This window comes from Pan troglodytes, chromosome 14 (genome assembly GCF_028858775.2).
Source record: "Pan troglodytes isolate AG18354 chromosome 14, NHGRI_mPanTro3-v2.0_pri, whole genome shotgun sequence".
Taxonomy (NCBI): Eukaryota; Metazoa; Chordata; class Mammalia; order Primates; family Hominidae; genus Pan; species Pan troglodytes.
Window position 1 is genome coordinate 77,348,710 of NC_072412.2, and position 27,241 is coordinate 77,375,950.

Genomic DNA, 27,241 nt, shown 5'->3' on the forward strand with positions numbered 1-27,241 from the left:
TGTTTTTACTAAAAATACAAAAAATCGGCTGGGTGTGGTGGTGCGTGCCTGTAATCTCAGCTACTTGGGAGGCAGGAGAATTGCTTGAATCTGGAAGGCAGAGGTTGCAGTGAGTAGAGATCATGCCATTGCACTCCATCTTGGGCAACAAGAGCAAAACTCTATCTCAAAATAATAAATAAATAAAAATAAAAATAAAAAAATGAAGCAGCTGCAGACGTCAAATTTTATGTACAGTTTTTTTTCATATAGAATAGGAATATGTACTCATGAAGGACTATAACAAGGAATTTTCAATATTTTTTAAAGAGAAACTGAGAAAAAAACAGCAGCACAGTCAGTTCTTTACATGACTAAGATCTCACTTTAAATCTCTCTGAATCTCTTACAGATAAAAGAAACATGGCCAGATAATGGTAGTCCATGACATATGTGTTTAATTATAATCCTGAAATTTAAAATATTAATGCATAGAAACTCCAGAAGCAATAGATTCTCTGGAATTCAGGCCAAGATCAAAAGTGGTCTAGGCAGAATTTGCTGGACAGACAGTCAACATATTCAAGGTAAAATGAAGATTGCTGTTCAGATGATGGGATGATACGCTAATGGGAGTGATAATGCTGACAGTTTTCATGATCAATTTTAAAAAATCAAAGGAAGCAAACCACCCCATTTCATTAAAATAATAGCATTGGTATTTGGAGGAAGTACATATTTCTAAAATGTCTATATTCCAATAGTTCTCTCTCATTGATACATATAGTATTTTATTATAGATGATTGATGTGGAACTCACTGTAATTTCAAAAATTCATAGAATATTATTATGTCATGAAATCCATGCCTAGAAAGCAATTGCCATTATAAATCAAAAAGACAACTCATATGGACAGGTCATATGGTAACAGGTTCTCCTTGGAATAGTATCCTTAAACTTAATTTATTCAATAAGTTACTTAAAGGTTAGGTACGATGAGATGAATTTCATGCTCAAATAACTTCAAAATATCATTACATTGTAACATTAAGGGATTAATTTTCTTGGAATTTAGACACACTTGCATTTATATTCATTTGAATCAACATGGTTCCATGGAATCCTACTTAAACATTTCTCCATAATTTAATTCCCTAAAAGAATTTTATTAAGCAATATAAGATAATAGATAATACAAAGGGCATTTACTGCTTTAATAGATAAATGAAGGTATCCAAATAGAGGGATACATTTTAAAAACTTTCACAATGTTACATTTTCAAATTTAGAAAATAGATGTTTTAATAGGAAAACGAATAGGTCCAAAACTTGACTTTTAAGGAATAATGCTTTACTTGGGGAACTAAACATTTTATTGCCTTTAATATTAAACATTTTACATGTTTAAAGATAATCTTGATAATATAGCATCACATTTGTAAATTAAACCCAAAATAATAACTTACATTTGCATAGTTCTTTGGAATAAACAAAGAGTGTTACATCCCCTTTAATCCTTAAAAACTCAACACTCTTTCCTGAAATTATATCCTTACATCCCAGGAAGTAAGCTCAAATAATTAAAAGTATATATCTTTAGAAAAATAGTCTCTCCAAAATTATTGCATTTCTGAAATGAAAACTAATGGAAATGTGTTTTATCTGAATAGAATGATATTCAATCAAAAAGTCATGTAGGATGTATTCCAGTAAGTTAAATATGAATCACAAAATTCTATATATAATGGACAAAAACAAATCAATGACATAAGAGAACTGTATCAGGGAAAAAATATTTTCTTTGATCTAATTGAAAAATACAAGACAAAATTTTTTTTAATAAAAATAAAGAAATGGGCCCAATGCATTGGCTCACACCTGTAATCCCAACACTTTGAGAGGCTGAGGCAGGCAGATCGCTTCAGGTCAAGAGTTCGAGACCAGCCTGGCCAACATGGTGAAACCCTGTCTCTACTAAAAATACAAAAATTAGCCAGGCATGGTGATGGGCGCCTGTAATCCCAGCTACTCCAGAGGCTGAGGCAGGAGAATTGCTTGAACCCAGGAGGCAGAGGTTGCAGTGAGCCGAGATCGCACCACTGCACTCCAGCCTGTGCAACAAGAACAAAACTCTGTCTCAAATAAAAAACAAAAAAAGAAACAAGAAATGATTATAACCTGATGCCATAAATATGGGAAAGAACCCATAATTCCCAGAACTGATATATTCAAACATTCAAACAGAGAGATAAATAACTGGTATTCCATGTGAAACAAAGCAAATTATCTGTTTTAAAAATCATCATCATAAAACTCTGAATCGGATGGCATCTTGCTATGTCACACTTTGCAAAGTGTTTTGTGATCACATTAGCTCAGGGGTACCCAAACTCCAGGCCACAGACCAGTATGGGTCCTTGACCTGTTAGGACCTGGGCCACACAGCAGGAGCTGAGTGGCAGGTGAGCAAGCAAATCTTCATCTGTATTTGAAGCCACTCCCCATTGTTTGAATTAGCGCCTGAGCTCCATCTCCTGTCAGATCAGTGAGGACATTAGAGTTTCATAGGAGCAGGAACCCTATTGTGAACTGCACATGCGAGAGATCTAGGTTGTATGTTCCTTATGAGAATCTAATGCCTGATGATCTGTCACTGTCTCCCATCACCTGCAGATGGTGTGGTGAGTTGTATTATTTCATTATATATTACAATATAATAATAATGGAAATAAAGTGCACAATAAATATAATGTGCTTGAATCATCCCAAAACCATACTCCCCACCCACCCCCATCAGTGGAAAAAATGTCTTCCACAAAACCAGTCCCTGGTGCCAAAAAGGTTGGGGACTGCTGCATTCGCTTACTATGTTCTTCACGAAGTCCTATTGAGTAAGAAATAAGGCAGAACTTATGATGGTGGTCTTTACATGATAAAGTAGGTATTTCAGAAGGCAGCTTGATGTAGGAATATAATCAATAAACTGGGATCATAAAACCTAAATTGACTAGAACATAATAGGTACCAATTCCTACCTGTAATGGCTGAACAAGTGAGGGCAGGTAGTGTTACTGAATGTCACACAGCTAGCAAGCGATGAGGAAGAGAATAAAGGCCAGACCTTTTAGTTTCTAAGTTAGGAGCCAACTCACAATACCATTTTGTTTGAAAAATAAATAAATGTCTTTTAAAGAAAAGAGTCATAGCCTGACCTACTCATTGTATCCTAAAATTAGCCAAAAAATAAAAATAAAAAAAAGTCCATGGTATTCATGTTCTAGGAATTAGGTCTGCGGCAACTTTAATTAATGTGAAATGGCACAAAAGATCTTCAAATAGTTTAGTCTACTGTATATATCTTCAGCCATATATCAACACGTGAACATGATAAAAAGCTCTCCCATTAATTATACTGACTAATTCCTTAATGAAGTGCAAAAATGTTTGCGTAATCTGATTCAATTTATTGAATTAGGTTACAGTTTTATCATTTTGAAAATCAGCTTCATTGTTTACTTTACAATATGTCAATTCATTTCCAACAATTAAATAGCTCAGCATACAGCCATAATCAATTGAAAGCAATCTCCATTTTTAAGGTCTACCACCATTTGTAATGTGCATATTTCTGAAAGCAATATGTGATAGTTTGAACATATATTGTAACAGTAGCAATGACATTTTATATCCCTAAAACTTATTTTGTCCACAAGTCTATAAAGAAAGTTCAGTGTCATTAAGTCCCTAAAAAGTAAACATTTCATAACCAAATTTCAGTGTTATGAAATAATACTATTAGCAAAATCTATAGAGTATATGTGAATATGAATAGCTTGACAAACTAAGACTTCCTATACCTAACCTATACATTTTAGAAGTTATTAATTTTATTTTTAAATCCAATGGAGTTGATTTGAGCAAAGAAAGTTAGCAATGGCATTGAATAAGACTGGGATCAGCCTAATTACAATAATACTTTACCTTTGTCTAGCTTCATCACTTACAAGATGTTACTATAAATTGTGTCATTTGACATTCATGACAATTAGAGAAGCATAATTTTGATGTAATAAAAAGATTATTTTTACAGGTGAAAGAAATGAAGAATCAAAAAAATTTGAATGGCTCAATTATTATATATTTTAAAAACCATGTGCCTGAAAGATTCCTATGAATTTTGGCGATTGGCTTCTCTCTTGGGGCTTTACTTTTTAAATCAGAAAGTCAAATCAAAATAATTCTAAGTAAAGTTCAAGGTCTTTCATTTAAATATCTTTAGGGTTTATGTCATTGTTTTATCATTTCTGATGATGTTTACTGTTTAAAATAATACAGCATATTCATCCTTATTCCAAACCCTATCACAACTTTAAATATTTCTTTATATTATATTCAATAATTGTCATTTCCTCCTATTGACTAATTTTACAGCTATGGAACCCTTTAGGGTTTCTCATGAAAGAAAGGGAGAGAGGACAAAAGAAAAAAGATATGTAAAAATCTCTTTCAATTGGAAAAAAAAAAAGTATCCGTTAGCTTTACCATAGTCACAGTTTTATTCAGAAGCTAACTATTCCATCCATAAAAAACAGTGTAGCAAGTACGATTGCTTAAGAATATAAAGCATGCATCTCAAAAGTAATTTTAAGTTACCATACAAAAAAGTAGGAATGAATATATGAACAGGCACCTTTTAACTAGAAAGACACCATGTCATGTTTGGGAGAAAAATTAAAAGTAAAATAAAATAGAATCCACATATTTCATAATTAGAAGGGAACAAGGTGGTCTTCCCCAACCTACCTCCCTCTCAATGTAAAATTGCCTTCAAATTTAACTAACAACAGTAATTCTAAAGTGGGAAAATTTACAGCTGATGGTTAGGGAGGGAGAATAAGTTTTCAAAAGAATCGTATTGTTTTGTAACATAAACAATATAGCCTATTAAATAAATTGAATAGAAAAACCGTGGCTAACAACTTTTCATCCCAGTTTTCTCTTGAACATTTCTGTCAGAAGGAAAATTTGAGGTTTTATTAGTAATACATTCCACTTTCTGACAGTTCTCCACACAGCAAGGCTCTTTCTTACGGAAGCCAATGTAGACTTCTCTGCAATTTATTCTATCAGATTTCTGTCCTCAGAAGTGCACAATATGATTCTATTGTATCATCCACTTTCAGATTATCTGTAAGCCTTCTTAAGACTAAACATCACCATCATTTCCAAATTGCTATCAGCATGACTGTTCTCTTAATGCTCACAAGTTTGTCAATGTCTTACTAAAAATTGTGGTGCCATGACTGAACATAATATTCCAGATGCCATCTGAAGTGTAGAGCAAAATAGTACTGTTCTTTCCATTTATCTGGACTTTATATTTCTATCTATTAAGCTTAGGTTTATATTAGCACTTTCCAAAGTTGTACCATAATGTTCATTTATATGGTTACAGAGCCAAATGAAATTTTTCATCATTTTTCATGCAGAATATGTTTAAATCAGGTCTTAAGTTAATGAATAAGTAGGATAATAAATGTTTCGGGACACAAACTGCAAGGTTTTTATAAACACTATGATCTTTCTGGCTTTTGCCAGCTTCTCTAGAAATGTTGTTCCTGCCAACCCTTTCATAGCAATTTTACATCTTTACAAAGGACAGAGTAAAGTTCTGAAACTTATCCCCAAAAAGTATGGAGAAAATAAAAAGAAGTTCCAACATTTTGTGGTTAAATCTTTAATAACTAACCTACAGCACATCATTAAGGGAAGGAGTTGAAGCTTTGAGGCTAGCTTCAGAGAGGAAAGCCTATCAAAGAGAGAGGCTAAAATAAATAAATAAACGAAATAAAAATTAAAAAAGTTTATCTTGCTTTGCACTAAAATAAACAATATTTGTATTTCTCGCATTTCTTGGTTAGGAAGGGACGTAAGATACCAGCTGCACCTCCTACTGGTTAAAAAATTATAGCGAGCAATAAAAGACAACATGTGGCACATCCACGATGTAACCAAGGGATTAGAACACTAAGAATTTCACAAATAAATGGATATCTGCGAAGCTACAAAGCTCCAGGTAATCTATACAATATCCACTGTCATAATCAAAAGTTGACTCTGAAAATCTGATTTGCTTTTCTTAATGTAAGTAAACTTCTCTTGTCAAAGGAGGCATCATATTACTAAAAGGAAGCAAATAATACCTTGCAGTTACTCAATTAAGGACATTAGCAACTTCATTATGGGAAATCTACTGAGAGAGAAGTATAAGCAGATTGTAATTCTTAGTACAGACCAGTGTAGGAAAAGAGACTACAGAACTCAATAGAAACCTGGAAGAGAGAAATAAATTAGGGAAGAAAGTATGGTAATTTTCTTCTAAATTAAGTAGATGAGAGGACTGTCCAGAAGTCTAGTAATATGTGGTTATTTAATTAAGTCTAAAAATAATAGATCATTGCTCTAAGAGATAAGAAAGAAATGATTTTTATGAATATCTATGCTAGTAACAGACCCAGGGTATATTGTGATTTAACAGAAGTACTCTGTTTTAACATGTTGCATAGGAAAAAGAAGTAAATATATTTCTTCTGTAGTTCATCATAACAAGAGCTATATTTACATTCAGTTAACTCAAGAAATATATTTTATTTATATGTATTAAATTATATATCAAGATACTGGAGGTACAATGAAAATTCTAATCTTAAAGGATTATACAATATAGTACAAATGTAATTATATATACCTGTATATGCGGGAATTGTAAAGAGTAATATGTTCCCATGGACACGGGGTGGGTGGGGGACACCACACACCAGTGCCTGTTGGGGGATGTGGGGCTGGGGGAGAGAATGCATTAGGAGAAATACCTAATGTAGATGACAGGTTAATGGGTGCAGCAAACCACCATGGCACGTGTATACCTATGTAACAAACCTGCACGTTCTGCACATGTACCCCAGAACTTAAAGTATAATAATAAAAAAAGAGTAATATGTTCCATGCTACTATGTTATTTCTATAAATATCACTTCTCTAGAGCATCAATTTAGAGATTTAAATTCCATCAATTGATGATTATGCTTAAATGTAACCATCATAACCTATAAACAAACAAATAATGCCTTCCATACACTTAGTATACTTCCATTAGGCTCTACACGCTGCATCTTTAATCTGGAGCCTAACTGTGCTTAATGGGATTTTATAAGCTACATTAACACACCAGTGTTTAAATTTGTAATTGTAAGGCATAATAATTTCTCTCAGAAATCCTTTACTAAACATTTATTAGCCATATTCATTGAACAAATATTTAGTTTGAATATCTGCTCTGTGCCAGGCAATATTTTACACACCAGTGATACCAAAGTGAATAAAATAGGCCAAAATCTTCTGTGTGCATATCTACCATACCCCACCTGGACTTCTCATAATACTTAGCCTAGTGACTTGCTGGACGTCGTAGGCTGCCAATGGCCTCCAAAATTAAGCCCATGTCCTAATCCAGGAAATGTGTGAATGCTACTTTATATATTAAAAAAAATTATTTGTAGATGTGATTATACTAAGGATCTTAAGATAGATTATCCTGTATTATCTAATGTAGCCTAAATACAATCACAAGTGTCCTTAAAAGAGAGTCAGAGGGAGATTTTACACACACACCCCCCCACACACACACACACACGAAGGCAACATTACCACAGAGTCAGAAATTGGAGCCAGGCAGCCACAAAACCAAGAAATGCCTGCAGCTCCCAGAAGCTCAAAGAGGAAAGGACTGGATTCTCCCCTAGAGCCTCCAGAGGGGGTACCCTGCTGACACCATGATTTCAGCCCAGTGATGCTGATTTTGGACTCGCAACCTCCAGAACTCTGAAAGTATAAATTGTGGTTTTGCCACTAAGCTTGTGGTAATTTGTTACGGCGGGCACAGGAAACTAATAGAGGGCTCCATTCAAGTTTGAAAACTAAATAAATTGCATGATGAAGTCTAAAGTTTAGGTGGGCCTTACAAAAAGGAAAAAAAAAAGAAGACATACCTTTTAATTTTTCTCTTCAAGAAAAGTACAAAGGGAACATGTACTAAGTAGTTATAGGTTAAATGTGCTATCCTCAACAAAATGTCTAGTATCAAACCTCTCAAATATTTCCTAGATATATAAATATATGAAAACACATACAAACGGTGTTCGCAGCCGCCACCGCGCTGCCGTCGCTCTCCAACGCCAGCGCCGCCTCTCGCTCGCCGAGCTCCAGCCGAAGGAGAAGGGGGGTAAGTAAGGAGGTCTCTGTACCATGGCTCGTACAAAGCCGACTGCCCGCAAATCCACCGGTGGTAAAGCGCCCAGGAAGCAACTGGCTGCAAAAGCCGCTCGCAATTGTGCGCCCTCTACTGGAGGGGTGAAGAAACCTCATCGTAACAGGCCTGGTACTGTGGCGCTCCGTGAAGTTAGACGTTATCAGAAGTCCACTGAACTTCTGATTCGCAAACTTCCCTTCCAGCGTCTGGTGCGAGAAATTGCTCAGGACTTTAAAACAGATTTGCGCTTCCAGAGCGCAGCTATCGGTGCTTTGCAGGAGGCAAGTGAGGCCTATCTGGTTGGCCTTTTTGAAGACACCAACCTGTGTGCTATCCATGCCAAACGTGTAACAATTATGCCAAAAGACATCCAGCTAGCACGCCGCATACGTGGAGAACGTGCTTAAGAATCCAGTATGATGGGAAACATTTCATTCTCAAAAAAAAAAAAAAATTTCTCTTCTTCCTGTTATTGGTAGTTCTGAACGTTAGATATTTTTTTTCCATGGGGTCAAAAGGTACCTAAGTCTATGATTGCGAGTGGAAAAATAGGGGACAGAAATCAGGTATTGGCAGTTTTTCCGTTTTCATTTGTGTGTGAATTTTTAATATAAATGCGGAGACGTAAAGCATTAATGCAAGTTAAAATGTTTCAGTGAACAAGTTTCAGCGGTTCAACTTTATAATAATTATAAATAAACCTGTTAAATTTTTCTGGACAATGCCAGCATTTGGATTTTTTTAAAACAAGTAAATTTCTTATTGACGACAACTAAATGGTGTTTGTAGCATTTTTATCATACAGTAGATTCCATCCATTCACTATACTTTTCTAACTGAGTTGTCCTACATGCAAGTACATGTTTTTAATGTTGTCTGTCTTCTGTGCTGTTCCTGTAAGTTTGCTATTAAAATACATTAAACTATAAAAAAAATACAAACATATTGTATAAACATCAAGTGTTTAAATAGTTAATATGAGATTTATTCTTTGGGTAAGGCATACAGTAGATTGTTATATTTAATTTATTAGTGAAGACAATCCAACAATTTGTGGCTGTTTTATACTTGTGCATTTTTGTGTTCTCCTTACTTGTGAGTATCCCAATGAAATACAGAGCATTTATTATAATAAACTTCTCAACATACAAGGCACAATATTTTTTTTGTTGAGATGGAGTGTTGTTCTCTTGTCCAGACTTGAGTGCAATGGTGTGATCTCGGCTCACCGTAACCTCCTCTTTCCGAGTTCAGGCGATTCTCCTGCCTCAGCCTCCCGAGTAGCTGGAATTACAGGCACCTGCCACCACGCCCAGATAATTTTTGTATTTTCAGTAGAGATGGGGTTTCACCATGTTGGCCAGGCTGGTCTCGAACTCCTGACCTCAGGTGATCCACCCGCCTCGGCCCCCGAAAGTTCTGGGATTACAGGCATGAGCCACGTGCCCAGCCTAGGCACAGTTTTACATTGTAAATTTTCTCCTGAGAAGTTGAAATGTTTAATGCATTTAAACTATTACAAATGCTAATATTACAAAAGAGGTTGTTTAGATATTGTTGCTGTTTACTATTTAGTAGAAAAAAAGAACATTAAATTTGAAATATGTTTATGAATTCACATGAGAACATTTTTCTCTAAATTTTTTTAAAGATAAGAATGTTTCAATGGGATTAATTCTAGATTAATATTGCCCCGGTCCAGTATTTTTTCCAAAATGATAAATTTGCAAGTTATAAATTCTTACCTTTTAAGCATAAGGTATGTGTGTAGAATTGCTTTCTTTACCCTGAATACGTATTAGTTATATGTCTACAAGATCACAATGAGGGAAAAGACATATCCAACAGACAAAACTATAAATCATTCATTTAATTTGAGTGTATTTTTAAGATACTAAATAATTTTTATATGTCAAAGGCAAATACTGAGGACTCAATTAATTCTTAGTATTTTTATGAAAATTGTATTTCAAAATTAATTTGCATACTGACTTAAAGATGAAATCAGAAAGTTGGCAAATACACTATCCAAATTGCATTCCTGGACAAGAGGGGAGTATTTTGAATTCCTAAATAACCCCTTTCTTAATTTTAAATAGACATCATCTTATAAAAAGTATGAATGTTATTGGAAGTCTGTTGCTAGGATGAATTATTTCAAACTGGTAGTTATTATCAAAAATGATTTATGACAAGTGCTCAGTCAAAATAAATGCAGTGACCACAGCAGGAGGTATTGCCTTGTGTGACTCTACAAAGAACTTTCTTTCTTTCATTAACTTCAACTTCTGGTTGCTATGGCATCCGGTGACAACCATAACTTTTAGAAATTATCACCATCTGCCCACGCCCCTTCTAAGGTTACACACAAGCCCACTCAAGCAGCCAAAATAACACATAAAAATTCCACAGGCAATCTCAAAGTTTGTTGTTTTGTTTTGTATTTGTTTTTGTTTTTGTTTCAAGTATAGATACCTAAATATTTAATATTAAGACTGGGAAAATACAGTTTTTTTAAAAAAAAGTCTTTTTTTTCCTAAGAAAACAAATGCATCCAGGGAAAACTATTATTTAACTCCAATGTTCAATTCTTGAAAAGAAACAATAAAAGAATGATTAGGACTGAATCAATAGGTGTTTTTTGTTTGGTTTTTTGTTTTGTTTTGTTTTTGAGACAGAGTCTCACTCTGTCATCAGGCTGGAGCGCAGTGGTGCGATCTCGGCTCACTGCAAACTTTGCCCCCCGAGTTCAAGCGATTCTCCTGCCTCAGCCTCCCAAGTACTTGGGATTACAGGCGCCCACCACCATGTCCAGCTAATTTTTGTATTTTTAGTAGAGATGGGGTTTCACCATGTTGGCCAGGATGGTCTAGATCTCTTGACCTCATGATCCGCCTGTCTCAGCCTCCCAAAGTGCTGGGATTACAGGCATCAGCCACCACCCCCTAGCCGATCAATAGGTATTTATAAATTTGTCTAAATTAATCCATTTTCTTTTCACAGGACAAAGGTAGGCAACCTTGAAGATATATTTACATCTTTTTATCGTTTTCAAATGTTACTTCTCAGAATACAAAAGTACATAAATAAAGTCCTGCAAATTTAAAAGTCTATATAATCATATTTAGTCATATTCCCCAAATACACTAAAGCATTCGGTAGACTGTTCTGGCAGAAAGATGTTATATACTTCTTGAGAATTATAAAATGTATTTAGGATCATTAGATTTCCAGTTAATGTTTTAAGACAGTAAAGATATGTTCCCCAGTATATGAAGACATTACTCTGTATTCCCTAAAATCTAAACTTCTGCATCTAGAAAAATTTTACATAAAAAGAGAAATCATACTGAATATATGAAGGTAACACCATTCATGTGCAATAGTCAAACTTCTGGCAACCTAAAATCTTTGGACTAATGTTTAAAAGTTGAAAGTAAGCAAAATAGTAGTGAGCTGGCTCACACACCCTGTTCTAAAGCAATTCGCTGAGGTCTACAGGGCACTAAACTAACTCCCTCCCTGCCTCCCTCCCTCCCTTCCTCCCTTCCTCCCTTCCTTCCTTCTTTTTTTCTTCCTTTCTCTCTCTTTCCTTCTCTCTTTCTTTTTTTTCTTTCAGACAGGGTCTCTTTCTGTTGCCCAGGCTTGAATGCAGTGGTACAATCATAGCTCACCACAAACCTGGATCTCCCAGGTTCAAGTGATCCTCCTGCCTCAATCACCCCAGTAGCTGGGACTACAGGCACAGGCCACCACACACAGCTAAATTGTTTTGATTTTTGGTAGAGACTAAACCTTGCTATGTTGCCCAGGCTGGTCTGGAACTCCTAGCTTCAAGCAATCCTCCTGCCTCAGCCTCTCCAAGTGCTGGGATTGTAGGCCTGAACCCCGGGCCCAGCCTAACATCCCCTTTCTAATCCAGTTTATGCTCCTAATGAGCCTCCATTTCCTCATTCTTCTTTAGAACATGACTGCTTAAGGTCTTTTTTCGATATAATGCTTAGCTTGACAGAAGTCCTGGTTTCTGGGTTCAAAACATATAGGAAAGAACAAAAGTAGAATGTCTGAGAAGGCACAGTGATTGAAATACAGAAAATGATCGTACTTTAAAAATGAAAGACCAAATTTAAAGTATCTTCGGTGTCTCTGTTCACCAAGCCGGGAAGTGCATAATATATTTCAGAAAGAGTTCTTTCAAAAAATAATTTAATATTTTGAGTTGGGACTTTGGAATATGACCTTCCTTTATTTAGAAACTCCACTTACTTACCCGAAAGTTACTTGATGGTGTTAATTATGTGAGGTGTTGCTATTTACATTTTCATGGTATCATCTTATTTAATCATTACTTTGGTAATGAACTATGTATCATCTTCATCTTAAAAGATTAAATATGGGCAGACAAATCTTCCCTATTATAATATGACTACAATCTAGGATACATTTTTTCTCTTATAACTGTGAGTAAGTAACAATTCAGAGTCAACACAAGTTTACTAAATACAGAAAAAATGATTATTAAAATGGTTATTTAAAAAAAAAAACCTCAGAAACATGGTTCATAGAGAGGTTAATTATGTCACAAAGACTCTGAGGTCTTTTTTATTTCACACTTGAGTCTTTCAGCTATAAAACATGAAAAGTTGGCCAGGCGCAGTGGCTCACGCCTGTAATACCAGCACTTTGGGAGGCCGAGGCGGATGGATCATGAGGTCAGGAGATCGAGACCATCCTGGCCAACATGGTGAAACTCCGTCTCTACTAAAATACAAAAAAATATTCGGCCGTAGTGGCACATGCCCGTGATCCCACCTACTCCAGAGGCTAAGGCAGCCGAGATCGTGCCACTGCACTCCAGCCTGGTGACAGAGCGAGACTCCGTCTCAAAAAAAAAAAAAATAAAAAAACAAAAAAAAAAAACGGAAAAGAGAAGTTAAGATTTTCATATGTAGTATAAAAGATTTTCCTATGTAATTCCCAAGTCCCAAATTTTCTAAACAGAAATCTTTATCATTCAGTTAAACATAAATGAGCAAGGATTAACAACGTACTACCTATTTGATTTTTCCAAATCTCAAATTGGAATTAGAATATCAGGCAGTAGGATTCAGTTACTTGAAAAGCATGACTAAATAAATTAAAATGATGATAGTCGCCTTGAAATTGGGCAATTTTCAGCTATTGATTTCATTTTTCTATATCTCAATTTTTCATGCATGAAATTAGTATAAAAATATTTTCATGGAATTTTCAATTATTTACTATTAAAAACCTTTGGTGGCTGGGTATGGTGGCTCATGCCCGTAATCCAGGAACTTTGGAAGGCCAAGGCAGATGGGTCACTTGAGTCCAAGTGTTCAAGACCAGACAGGGCAACATGAAGAAACCCCATCTCTAGAAAAAAAAATACAAAAATTAGCCAGGCATGGTGGCCTGTGCCTGTAGTTCTAGCTGCTCAGAAGGCTGAGGTAGGAGGATCTCTTGAGCTCAGGAGGTCCAGGCTGCAGTGAGCCACGACTGAGCGACTGCATTACAGCCCAGGTAATAGAGGGAGACTCTTTGTCTTAAAAACAAAACTTAAAATTAAAATTAAAATTATTGAGGCCTTGCTGAAAAAGATATTAAATATATAAAATGAACAAATAGCTGAAATAGCTACAAATTAAACTCAATGATTTTTGTTAAATATCCACAAAGGTGAATGAACTGTTTAGACATTACTGCAAATATGAAGATGAGTTAGAGACAGTCATTGATGTCAAGAAACTTCCACCCAATTATGACATATGAAATAAGATTAATCCATGATTATATCAGAGCACACAGAAAGACAAATGTTACAAAGAAAAATACAATACTGATACAGGAATTTAGAGAAAAAAGAACAACTCTCATCTTGCCTGATTACCTTTCTTGTATCAGCTGTATTATAATACATGACATTTATATGTTCCTATGTATATTTCCTTAATATACATATGATAAAGAAAAAACGTTAATATAAATATTCTATATAATAATATCAGCAATATTTTAATTTGCTCATGGATCTGGCTCATTTCCTGATGAAACAATAAAGATGGGCAAACATATGTTTATGTAAATAATCTAATTAATGAACCCATTCAGGTGGTAGAAATCAAACGAATTAATTTTGCTCCAGTGCATTATGAAATTTCTTTATGGTATGGAGCTTATGAAGTCAAGACTATTCTTTTACTTATACATTTTCAAAATTCTAGAAATAAACATCTTTCAAATGGGTTCTAATAGAAACGTATTAGTTTGTGAAAAATTACGAGACATTTCTATTCAATATAGTTACTGTCTTTTGTTTGGATGCATGTCTATCAATTTCTGGAATGCTAAACAAGTTTAAAATCCAAAGACCTGGGTTTGAATAACCACTGACAGCTACAGCTGAGTGACCTTGAGAAAGTCACTGATTTTCTCTGAACTTTGATTCCTTAATAAGAAAATAGGAATAATAATTTGATGTTTGATATTTGTGGTAGGATTAATTAAAATAATTTCTAGCACTGTGATCAGTTCAGCTTTTATTTTATTTTAAACAAAGAAAAGATGGTAATCATAATGCAGTTTTGAAATAAATTATCTCAGTAACATTATCTTAGTGTGCACAAAATATAATTGATGTGTGTAAATATCGATGTCACCACAGATATATATAAAAGCTATGACATTGGCTGATTTTTAATATTTTTTGGCATAAGTGAGTAGCAGTCTTACCTGTTGGTGGAATTATCCCAGGAGACATGAGACCAGGGACAGAATGCGGCATGATGTGAGAGTTCTCTGGGGAGGTGACACTTTGAGTCCTCTTAGGAGGCCTTCCAGGTCTAGAACTGAAACAAACAAACAAAAAATTTTTACAATTAAGCTATTGTCTTACACATCATTTCAAAGTTGTTTCAAGTGGTAACATGGACTGTAAATAAATTTGTTTCAAGGACGGTTGCTTTTGCAGTTAGATGTAATAGACTTCCATCACTAATTAGATTACATGCTGAATTCATTTTCCTCATTGAAGATCAGCCACTCCTGATGCATAATTCATAGCCTGCACCTCGTTACCTGCTTCTTCATATTAATATCTATACACAGTTTGAATTGCCTCGTTTGCATATGCTAAAGTTCTGCAAGCAGCCTTCAGCACGAAAATTATGCACTAACTTGTAATAATTATTACAGTCAGCCTGCTATTGATTTATGAGACTTTTAAAAACCAAATATGTGTAGTACTTGTAATGAATGATATTTTAAGGTTCTTCAGGAAATTAAAAGGCAATGGCTGCCTAAGGAAATGTTCTGCTTGTTTGATTTAATACTACAGTTAGCTGGGAGGTGGAATGAAAGAGTGATTCAGACCTATAGCACATTTTTCGATGATATGTTTTATTACTTCGCACTGCTAGCCTGATATCTAGATGATAAATGACAATACATATCTAATGTGTGAAAAGGTCTTGCAATTTCTTTATTTTTTGTCATTTAAAAGATAAGTCAAGTTATCATTTAACCCTTATTCTATTTAAGTGAACATGCCCCACTAAGTTCCCTTACTTTTAATATACTAAAATATACTTGAAAGGCTTAGGATTATTTGTAGGATATCATTAAGGAACTGCCAGTGTAGCATCTCATATGTACCTTTAGGATAAATAAAAATACCTTGTGTTTTAGCAGTACTGTACTTTACATGCCTATTGCACAAGATTAATTATTACAATTATAAGCAGAGGTAGAGACAGCTATTGGCAATCATTAATGGAAAACAACCTAAAGTATATAATATTACAATTTTTGAAAACAAAGTTTTAGCATTGTGTTTTCACTTTCTGCCTCTGTATCATAAATGTGCTTTATGAAATGCTCTCCCATCATTTATTTGGCCAAAACGTGCCTAGATATTTCAAAACTAACAGATATAACCTCATAAATAAGCATTTTCATGTTTTGCCTTGGCTGAGATCCCTAGACTTATCAGAAGATTCAAAGATGTTATCTATTTAATTTAGGTAGGTAATGTTTGTGGTCATTGAGCAAATAATTATTAAGTACCTGCTGTTTTCAAAGAGGTGCACTATGGAGGCTAATTTAGGAGAATGGGTTCTTAGACTTCAGAAGTTTGTATTCTTGCCAAAGGGGAAGAATCTGGTGCATAAACAACTATGATGCAAATTGTAAAGTGCTAAATCCCATAAGAAAGTTGCAATCTGAATACTAATTGGAAGTTAGGATGGATGATGATACTACCATGTCATAGGAAGGAAGAAGGCAGCGGGAACATTAGAAGACAATTCTGAAGAAGAATTAAGCATGGAGAAGAAAAGAATAAAAGAAAATTACACTCCAGTGAGAATGTGAGAAATAAATGAAACCATGAAAAATGTATGGATATACAGGATTGTTTCAAATGAGCTGAAACAAGTCAAATAGGAAGAGGAGCAGTGATTGAGACTTTCAGAGTTATTGCCTAGGGCTAGATCCTGGAGGATGTTGGAAAAAGAGCAAGACTGTTTGCTTGTCTTTCTGTTTTGTTAACCCATAGGGATATTGTCGTGCTTATTGTTCTTGAAGTATCCCTCAAGCTACTTCCTCTTATTATTACTTTCTCATGATTACTGCTCATTCTCAGTTGGCTTTTTAACTCTTGTTAGTTGTCTGTGGTCAATCAACAGCCCTCTGATAGTATCCATTTTCCTTGAGTGATCTCTTCTATTAGCATCACTTAGATGCTAAGGGCTAAGGGCTAAATATATATCTATAGCCCATATCTTTCTCCTGGGATTCAGACAGATGAATGCTTATGTGCTGGAAATCTCTGCTTGGATGTTCTATAATAATCTAAGACTCAGCTTGTCTAAATCTGAACTCAGCATCTATCCCATTAATACCTATTTTGCTTTCCCCTGGTTCAGCGAAATGGAATCCAACCGACTAAGCCAAAAATCCAGGAGTCACTTGTGTCTTTTCCTTCTTTTGTATACTCAAATATTATCTTTCTGAGGTTATCTTTCTAATCTATTTTCTCTTCTATATCCCCACTCCTACCTTCCAGATCAATCCCTCATTTCTTGATACATGGTTACAGCTTTCCAAACTCTTCCAAGACACACATTCAATTTTGTCCCACTCCAGAGTCTAGAGTCCAGAGTCTAAACAACTCTCCATGCTAATTCCAGAAGGATTTTTATAAAATGCAAATTTGACCTTGCTTTCCATTTGCTTAAAGATATCAGTGGTTCCCTACTGGATTCACAATCCTTGAAATGGCATCAAAGCCATTTCAATATTTGGTCCCTGACGGCTTTTCCAATTTCAACACTTTATTCCTACATTCATAGCTTATATTTGGCCCTACTCAGTTTCTTAACAGTTTCCTGAGTGGCTCTGGTCTCCTATTACACTGTCTTTAAAGATGCTGCCTCCTTTGCCATCAAAGCCCTTTTCTATGCCAACCAATCCTCATTCCTGTTTTATCTGACTAAACCTGCCTAAACTTTAATCATCCTTCTTACCAACCACTTCTAGTTAGTATTTTTTCTGTGCTCTACGATAGAGCATGGGGAACCTATAATTCTTCCTGCACTGATTGCAATAATCGGATTATTTGCTTATCTCCCAAGGCTACTTGACAGAAATTGCACAAAATACATCTGTGTGTCCTTAAAACGTAGCTCAGTGTCTGGTTCACTCTATGTAGTAAAATAATAAAAATAATAATAATAACCCTATTTGTAAAGCCATTTCTCCCAAATCCCTCAAGTATACTACCTTATCAATTCCAGGGTCATAAAGTTTCCAAGAAATGAAAAGTAAGGCACAGAATGAGTTTGAAACTCTAAGTCGAAACGTAATGCTAAATATACTTCTCAAGCCCAGAGAAAATAGAATAGAAGGTTTGGGAAATCTCAAGCAAGATGCTACAGAAAAAGTGGGAAAGAACAAGGAAGTTAAAAGATTTGAAATGTATAGCCCTTTAACTTGTTTTGATTTTAAAGAAAATCAGACTACTTAGGAGTACTTTATTATTCTGGCCACAGGAATTGTCCCCACAGCCCTCACTCTGGAAGTAGAAGTGAGGCTACTAAGTAGGAACACTTTAATTCACGCTGTGATTAGAATAGACCCGGTGGGCTCCTTTCACCACAGATATCTCCTGCCCAATCTATCACATTGCCTCAAATTCCACCAATAGAGATTTATTGCTTTCAGTCTTTAAGCTTTAAGTTCTTTTAAAACCTTTCATTAAAATGCAAATACTCTTGGTGGTGGTAACACCCTAAAGCCATCAGCTAACACCCTACTGGGGACTACTTTCAATTAGGTGAGAGCAAGCTCTCGGGATACCTTTGCGAAGAATGAAAGGGACTGAAAGAAAATACTTGTAGGGACAAGTAAATCACTTACTCTTTTGCCTAAGAACAGGACAACAACTATGAACCTCTCGTTGGAGTTATTCCCAACTTCTTGGCTGAGGAGAAGTTGGAAAATTTATTTATTAACAAGACTTTTCTCTATCCCTTCACAACCTACAGTTAGGTTCCCTTATTGACAGGCTCGATATTTTATCCTTATGCAATCCTGGTCATTAACTCCTAGGGGATTTGAATACTTCAGGGAAGATAACTGTAAAATAATTGAATATTTAAATTTCTTTCAAAGGCATTTTAGGGAACCTCCAAGAGAACATGAGTAATACTCTGGCCAAAATCAGAGATTTTATTGCCTGGATTGATCCTGCTGTGATACTGGCTCTACCAATTTACTAGAAGGTGTAGACTTGACCAAGCTACCTAACTTAGAAAACTTGATTAAATCAGGATTTCTTTAAGAAGTGTTTCGTATCTTTGTTAGAAATAAGTTATTCTTAAAAAGAAAATACTTAGAAAAACAAAAACTTAACTGAAGAGAGGAAGCGAAACAATGAAAAAAGCATTTTCTTCTGGAATGTTCAATTATCTCAATAGTAGCCACTATCAACCCATCATTTTCTATAAGAGCGACCCATTTCTATCCCAGAGGATTAGAGCAAGCTGAACTCTCCTAGCTCTAATCAAACGGAAGACCTCACTTAAATAATTACACTTAATAGCTTGAATAAAATCACAATTTATGATTTTGGTAATTGTTTTTGCCAGCTTCATGCATTAGCCTTAGTACAGGCTTTAGTATTTTCAAACATCTGCATTAAAAGAGGAAAGCAATAGCTTAGAGATGGCCGCATCCACATTTAATATCCCAAACACTAGGGAACTCACCCAAGCACACTTTCTCCTGCAGTTCTAAATAAAAAGCTTTCCCACCCACTCCCATTCCCAACCCGCCACACACAGACAGATCGCCAGGGGGGTCTTCTTTCCTTAGTTTATAACACTAAATCAATCTCATGCTAATTTCAGTCTCTCTCCTACAACTGTATAATGTTTACTAACTTTTCCAGGTCCATTTATTGTTTTTATTTAAGGTGAAGTCAAAATTGAACTTAACAAAAGTGATAGTAATTAATAAGAAGCTTAGTGCAAAAGAGCAAGAGATGTTAGAGTACTTTGTAGAATTTTCAATACCCAATCTTCTTTGTGGACATCATCTTTTGTTAATCTCTTCAGTAGTTTTTGAGAAATTAAGCTTAATTCTCTTTCTAAGAGTTGGGGCAGAGAAACAAATAAAATTCAGAAAAACAAAAACAAAAACTGTGGTGTCTACACATAGGAAAATGTGAAAGTAGCTGCCCAGCAGAAATTTTAAGTCCAAATCCTACCTGCCTGGAGAAAGGAAAGAAAAGTTCCATTCAACCATTCATTCATTCATTCATTTATTCAAGAGAAAAGAGCTACTGTATATAAGCACAGGGCTAGACATTAGGGTTTCAGTAATAAAGACACAAGCCCTTCTATAAGAAGGACAATAAAATTAAATAATCTGTGGGGTAAGTGCAGCAGAAGGATACATGGCAGCAAATGAGCACTGAGATTAATCCTGGGACACAAACAAGCATTTACGAGTGAAAGCAACTTGCTCTGCTGATCTGCAAGAGTTCATTGGCCCTCTCCGATCTATTTACCCAAGGAAAGTTCCAACTCTGTGGTTATATTCTGCATATTTTTTTCTAGGAAACTGCTCCTACAAAACCAAGAGGTTTGTAAACTTTATATATGTATGTATGTTTATATTATACATTTTATATATATACACATATAAATAATTTATTTCTGATGGGAAAGTTACAATTTGCTTAATGATTTGCATAGCCACTTGAACATTATGGAATCATGAAGAGTCATGTTTATAAGTTTATGGTAACACAGAGGAATGCTTACGTTCTAAGTAGCATGAAAAAGCAAGATACAAACCTGCAGATATGGACGTATCAGAGCACATGAGAGAGAAATCAAGTAAAGGAAGCAATAAATACACAGAAAAAAAGACTGAAAGGAAATATGCTAAAATATTGAATGCTTATCTTTGAACTCTGAATGGAGAGTTACTTTTTTTTACATATGAAGATTTTCGTTTCTCTGTCATAAACATACATTATGTTTAAAACATAAAAACAAACTTTTTTGTTTTTTGACACAAGGGCTCACTCTGTTACTCAGGTTGGAGTGCCGTGATGTGATCACAGCTCACTGCGTCCTCGACCTCCTTGGGCTCAGGTGATCCTCCCTGCTCAGTCTCCTGAGTAGCTGGGACTACAGGCACACACCACTATGCCTAGCTGATTTTTGTACTTTTTGTAAAGAGCAAGTTTCACCATATTGCCCAGGCTGGTCTCAAATTCCTGGGCTCAAGCTATCCACCCGCTTCAGCCTCCCAAAGCATTGGGATTACAGTGTGAGCCACCGCACCCCAACATAAAACAAACTTTTAAAACTAATTTGACTTCAACAACTTGGATCATATTTTTCAGAGACTTCATTGTGGACAAATCATGACCCTGGCTAAACTTTATTAGTGCCTGAAGTTTGCCTCTATCTCATATCATTAACCACATATAATTGTCCTTTTAATCTTTCCTTTCCATTTGAGTTCTAAAATATCTGCTAAAAAGCAGATGATTATAAACAAAAATATTATCCTTGTAAGAACTATAAACTATGAAAAGTACAAATAATCATTGACATCGTCTAGATTAAATAAACCTCAGGAAATAGACCCATCAGCACAAAAGGATATAAAGGACTTCCTAAGATTAATGTATGTATATCAATATTTCACCAAAAGAAGAGGCTGATTTGGAATCCTCAGTTTATCAATGCATAGTTTTCCCTTAGAAAGATGTTGTTAACTTGTTAGTTGAACTTTTCCTTTTTTCAGTTTCCTGAGAGGCAACAATCCAAATAATCCAGAAGCTATATGATTAACATTATTTTCCCTTCTAATGCAAATTTTTTCCTATTGCTGGTAAAGCTTTGAGGGATACACTTTTTAAAATGGTGACTAATGTGAACATGTTTTCATTCTCACGTTCCACATTTGTTTGGACTTTTAGTGTTCTCTGTGTAGTTGTGTATCCCAGTCATGTGCACTTCTCAGTACAAACAGACTATGAACTAATGCATCAAACAGATTACTTTCCCACACTCACCAAAATACAGAGGTCCATGGGGCACGTGCTTACAAATATCACCAGTGGACACCTTGTGAGCACTTTCAGCTTATTGGCTCACAAGCACAAAAGCACTCTCTCAACTATTAACATGGCAGGTAATTCAGTACACCAAATGAATAAATACATACACAAATATGCAAAATACAAATGTTCCCTGGGGAAAAAGTTAAAGTATATTTTAATTAAAAGGTTCTGTGTTCAAATTAAACTACTAAGCATACGTATGTTTTGTGGAAGAACCTGACAGATTCCTGAAGTTTTTAATTTTGTTTACTGGGGCAAGTTATCAGAGTTTTCACTATATTAATATGCATTACAAATCTCCAAGAATGGGGTAACATAGGCATTTACTAAACTTAGTTCACCATGAAACCTGCCATTGCTAGTGAGTTTGTTTGTTTGTTGTTTGTTTAAAGACTTGTGCTCTAAACAAATGTGAAATAATCAATGGTATGATTTACATTTGAATTATGAAAATTTCTCATCTCTCAACAGTACCAAACCATGTTCTATATGTCATAGGGCACATGAGAAGTATTCTCTAAAAGTTAGGAAAACAGCAATTCACATATTCCACCGGATGCCAGAATGGGGGGCTTTACCCTTACATCACACCAATATGTCCTCATCATTTTGGTTACCATTATCTATTAATATTACTGCATACATATTTGACCAAATTCTGTAAAAGTTGAATACTGAGCAATGTAAGAAATAATTGGGTCAAAGGGAAAGGTTTACAAAGCAGGTGATCATCTAACTTGAAACATTTTACTCTCTACCAGAGGAAATGCAAGAGTTCACCATTATCAAAAAAATTACTATCAGTAAACTAAAAGCATCGTTAACAAAAAATAAACAGAAGTTAAAATTAGCTACTCTGGTGAGGATAAATTATTGTGGCCTCTGACCTCAAAAGTCACACTGTATACAACCAAAATAGTACAAGAAATTTATTTAATATAAAACCTGTTTAAAAAGCCAAAGACAAAATATCTGAAGTCTCCAGCTCAGTTGGAGCTACTACATACTGAATAAGGAATTACCCCAAAGAAAGCATTAAAACACATTGGAATGTAACTAAGCCACTCTTAAGCATTTGTATATTAAGTGTTAAAAATTAATGCCAGCCTAAAATACTAAAGAGAGTTCCTGTCGTAGGTAGTTGGGATAATCTCGCCCTCGCCCTCGCCCCTAAAGCTTCTAAGTCCTCTTCCCCTTTTTTTAGAATATACATAAGGTCTAAGTTAAGAAGATATTTAAAATCCATTATGTATATTAGTTATACTAATCTTAGAATATATTAAGTATTATATTAAACTTAGTTTAAGATATGTTAACTTAATGAATATATTTTTGGAGCCTAACCTTTATCAGATCAGGGAGATGGATATATTCTTGCCTCAACTGGAATTCTTTACATCCATGGTAAATGTCCCTTTATAAAGTGAATCAAGTCACTTATCACTTGATAAGTAAATGCATCAAACAGATTACTTTCCCACACTCACAAAAATACAGAGGAATATTTTGTGAGACTGAAATGCTTTTCAATGCAACTTAAAGTTTTAAAGAGACATACAATTTAATACTATTTATGTTTACCTTTCTATAGCATACATTATGCATCTACATATATGATTTCTCCCAGAGTTCATACCATTTGCAAATTTCATTTAGTGGCATGTTTGTCGAGAAAGCTAAATATTTTTAACCTTTTAATCACCTTACAGTTTTCCTTTCTTCCCGTAAGTCTTCCAGGCCACAACACCTCTCTTTTACAATTATGTGCAAAAGCTTACTAGAATCCCCTAAAGAACAAATTCTGAAATAATTAGAAACAATTGTAAGTGGCCTTCTTAAAGTTTGGGAAAACGTTAATACTATATTGGATTCTTTCTCAAAGCTCCTGTCATACCTCATAACAATATTCTAGAAAATTTAAATTTAATATTAAAACCTATTCCAAGCCCGGATGCGGTGGCTCACGCCTATAATCTCAGCACTTTGGGAAGCCAAGGCAGGAGGATTGCTTGAGCCCAGGAGTTCAAGACCAGCCTGGACAAGATGGCGAGATCCCATCTCTACAAACAACTTAAAAATTAGCTGGGCATGGTGGTGCATGCCTGTAGTCCCAGCTACTCAAGAGGCTGAGGCAAGAGGATCCCTTGAGCCCAGGAATTTGAGGTGGCACAGAGCTGTGATCAAACCACTGCACTCCAGCCTGGATGACTAAGTGAGACCCCAAGTAATATCTAAACCAATCTTTTACACCAACTATGAACTCCATAATCACAAATAAAAATGTTTTCCTTTTGTAATTTTTCAATTTACATTTCAAATGACAAGATATTCACAGCAATTACTATTGGCTATATTTTGTTTGAGCCAAAAGCAATGCATTCGGTCTTTTATTTCAATGGCATATGCCAAGAACCTGTTTATAAACTTGCAGTGGAAATGGTCGACCATCATTCTGTTTCTTCAGGTTATTGTTAATTTGGTCCCAATATGAACCCATTGCTCCTATCTCAAAATAATATCCAACTTTCCTTTGTAGGAGATGCCATTTCCAACACTTTAAAGGCCCCTTTTCCAAATGTTTTTGTTTTATTTTTGAATAGTAGATAAAATAATGAAATAATTGCAATTATATTATCTACTGCCAGGGATTGTGCTAAATTCACTATGCGATCTAACTCTTTTAATACTTTGACAAACTTTTGAGATAAATACTATTATAATCCTTATTTTTCTGGTGAGACACTGAGACACCAGAAAGTAAAAGTAAAATGACTTACCTAATATCACACATATTAAAAGTAATAGAGTCAGGTTGTGAACCATGGCAATCTGGCTTCAGATGCCAAGCCCTAAGCCCAGAAAGTAAAAGTAAAATGACTTACCTAATATCACACATATTAAAAGTAATGGAGTCAGGTTGTGAACCATGGCAATCTGGCTTCAGATGCCAAGCCCTAAGCCCAGAAAGTAAAAGTAAAATGACTTACCTAATATCACACATATTAAAAGTAATGGAGTCAGGTTGTGAACCATGGCAATCTGGCTTCAGATGCCAAGCCCTGAGCACAGTGTAATACTACCACTGTAGCAGATTTGCATGTTAATGTAGTCAACAAACATTAATTGAACATGTCCATGTGCCTGACCTTTTAATATGTGGTGGAAATAACAACAAAATACTATACCTTCCCTCAAGTAGCTCATGGTCTATTTTGGGAAATACATCAATACATAGAGAATTACACTAAACCGTGTTAAATACTGTAGTAAATGTTGCAGAGCATGGTTGTTGGGACAAAGTCATGGGGGTGCTTCAGGAAAGATGAGGTATGAGCAAGCAGGAGTTTGTCAACTGAAGGAGAGGAGGGGGTGCTAAGTAACGAAACAGCCATAGAGGCATAGCCCCCCATTACACACACACACACACACACACACACACACACACATACACTTCTGTAATGAAGCCTGAAGTACTCAAACTGGAGTACTTATAACATCTAATATTAGTATTAAAAGGTCATTTATTAAAGAAAACACTTCATAAAGTATTAAATAAAATTCAATTAATGTAAATCATATTAACAGCAATGTTTGGTGCTTAATTGGGTCAAAGGGAAAGGTTTACAAAGCAGGTAGTCATCTAACTTGAAATAGTTTTCATTTCCCCATCCTTAGCATGGTTAGTCTCACACAGTCCAGCACATAATTATTCTCTAATAGTTTTATACGTCAAATCTTCTCTGTCTATACTGTCTGCATATTTCTGACTTTGAGAAATGTGTTAGTTATATGATGGTAGGCACTGATTATTAGTCAAACATCTTTAGGATATCATGATTTGTTCACCTGTGTTCTTTCTTTCTTTCTTTCCTTTCTTTTTCTTTCTTTTCTTTCCTTTTCTTTTTTTTTTTCTTTTTTTTTTTTTTTTTTTGACGGAGTCTTGCTCTGTCACCCAGGCTGGAGTGCAGTGGTGCAATCTTGACTCACTGCACCCTCTGCCTCCCAGGTTCAAGCGATTCTTCTGCCTCAGCCTCCGAAGTAGTTGGGACTACAGGCGTGCACCACCATGCCTGGCTAATTTTTGTATTTTTAGTAGAGACGGGGTTTCACCATATTGGCCAGGCTGGTCTCGAACTCCTGACCTCTTGATCCGCCCATCTCAGCCTCCCAAAGTGCTGGGATTACAGGCGTGAGCCACCACACCCAGCCCGTTCACCTATTTTAAATGTATTTTCTTGTGATGCCTTATTTAAGAAGAATTTAAATAGAACACAATTTGGTGTTATATTATCAACTACATAGACAAAATCTGAATCTAATCAAAAATGAATCCATCTCCCCTTCAATACTTTACTGTAATAGGGATTTGTATTCATAAGATGGAAATTCATTACTCAACTGAGTTTTATTTCATTTTTCTGTAATCACTTATTATCTTAATCTTAATCAAAATTACTGTCATATTTTTGATATAAGAAGGAAATATTTTGTAAAGAAATTATAGCAAACCAGCAATAAGAAGGAAAAAACTACAGCGAGTGTGCATAAATCTTTATATAATAAAGCAGCCATAACCATAAATTACTGGTAAAGTAACTTTAAAAGTTAGTAAAGTAAGTCCACATACACACACACACACACACACACATACATTCAACAATCTGGTATGATAATACCTTCTTATCCATGGTTTTTCTTTTCTTTTTCTTTTTTTTTTTTTTTTGAGACAGGAGTCTCGCTCTGTCACCCAGGCTGGAGTGCAGTGGTGCGATCTCGGCTCACTGCAAGCTCCGCCTCCTGGGTTCACGCCATTCTCCTGCCTCAGCCTCCCTAGTAGCTGGGACTATAGGTGCTCACCACCACGCCCGGCAATTTTTTTTTTTTTTTTTTTTTTTTTGTATTTTTAGTAGAGACGGGGTTTCACTGTGTTAGCCAGGATGGTCTCGATTTCCTGACCTGGTGATCCGCCCGCCTCGGCCTCCCAAAGTGCTGGGATTACAGGCGTGAGCCACCGCGCCCGGCCTGGTTTTGCTTTTCAAGTTCAGTTACCAGTGGTCAACTGCTGTCCGAAAATAAGTATGGTACAAGAAGAAACTCTGAATGAGAGAAAGAGAGGCCACATTCATATAACTTTTATTACAGTGTATGGTTATACTTGTTCTATTTTATTCTTGTTGTTCATCTCTTACTATGTCTACTTTATAAGTTAAACTTTATCCTAGGCAGGCATGGGTGTATAGAAAAAATACAGCATATATAAGGTTAGGTACTATCACACTTGCAAGCAACCATG

The 27,241-nt window shown here is 35.4% G+C and overlaps 2 protein-coding genes across 3 annotated transcripts in view; one reads left to right on the plus strand and one right to left on the minus strand.

The window, feature by feature from the left end:
* DACH1 (dachshund family transcription factor 1) overlaps positions 1 to 27,241 on the minus strand; it is a 429,256-nt gene that overhangs the window by 230,137 nt on the left and 171,878 nt on the right. For both annotated transcript variants that reach the window (XM_522679.8, XM_016925363.4), the window contains exon 2: positions 15,039 to 15,154. In XM_522679.8, coding sequence (XP_522679.5) covers positions 15,039 to 15,154 — 116 coding nt within the window. The remainder of the gene's footprint in view (positions 1 to 15,038; positions 15,155 to 27,241) is intronic.
* LOC100613592 (histone H3.3A-like) lies at positions 8,187 to 8,828 on the plus strand. The gene has a single exon (XM_003314165.7). It carries the CDS (start codon positions 8,285 to 8,287, stop codon positions 8,693 to 8,695), a length of 411 nt encoding a protein of 136 aa, XP_003314213.2. The 5' UTR covers positions 8,187 to 8,284; the 3' UTR covers positions 8,696 to 8,828.

Excerpts from the sequence above, each read along its gene's own strand:
- LOC100613592 (XM_003314165.7), top strand. The coding sequence starts at position 8,285 with ATGGCTCGTACAAAGCCGACTGCCCGCAAATCCACCGGTGGTAAAGCG.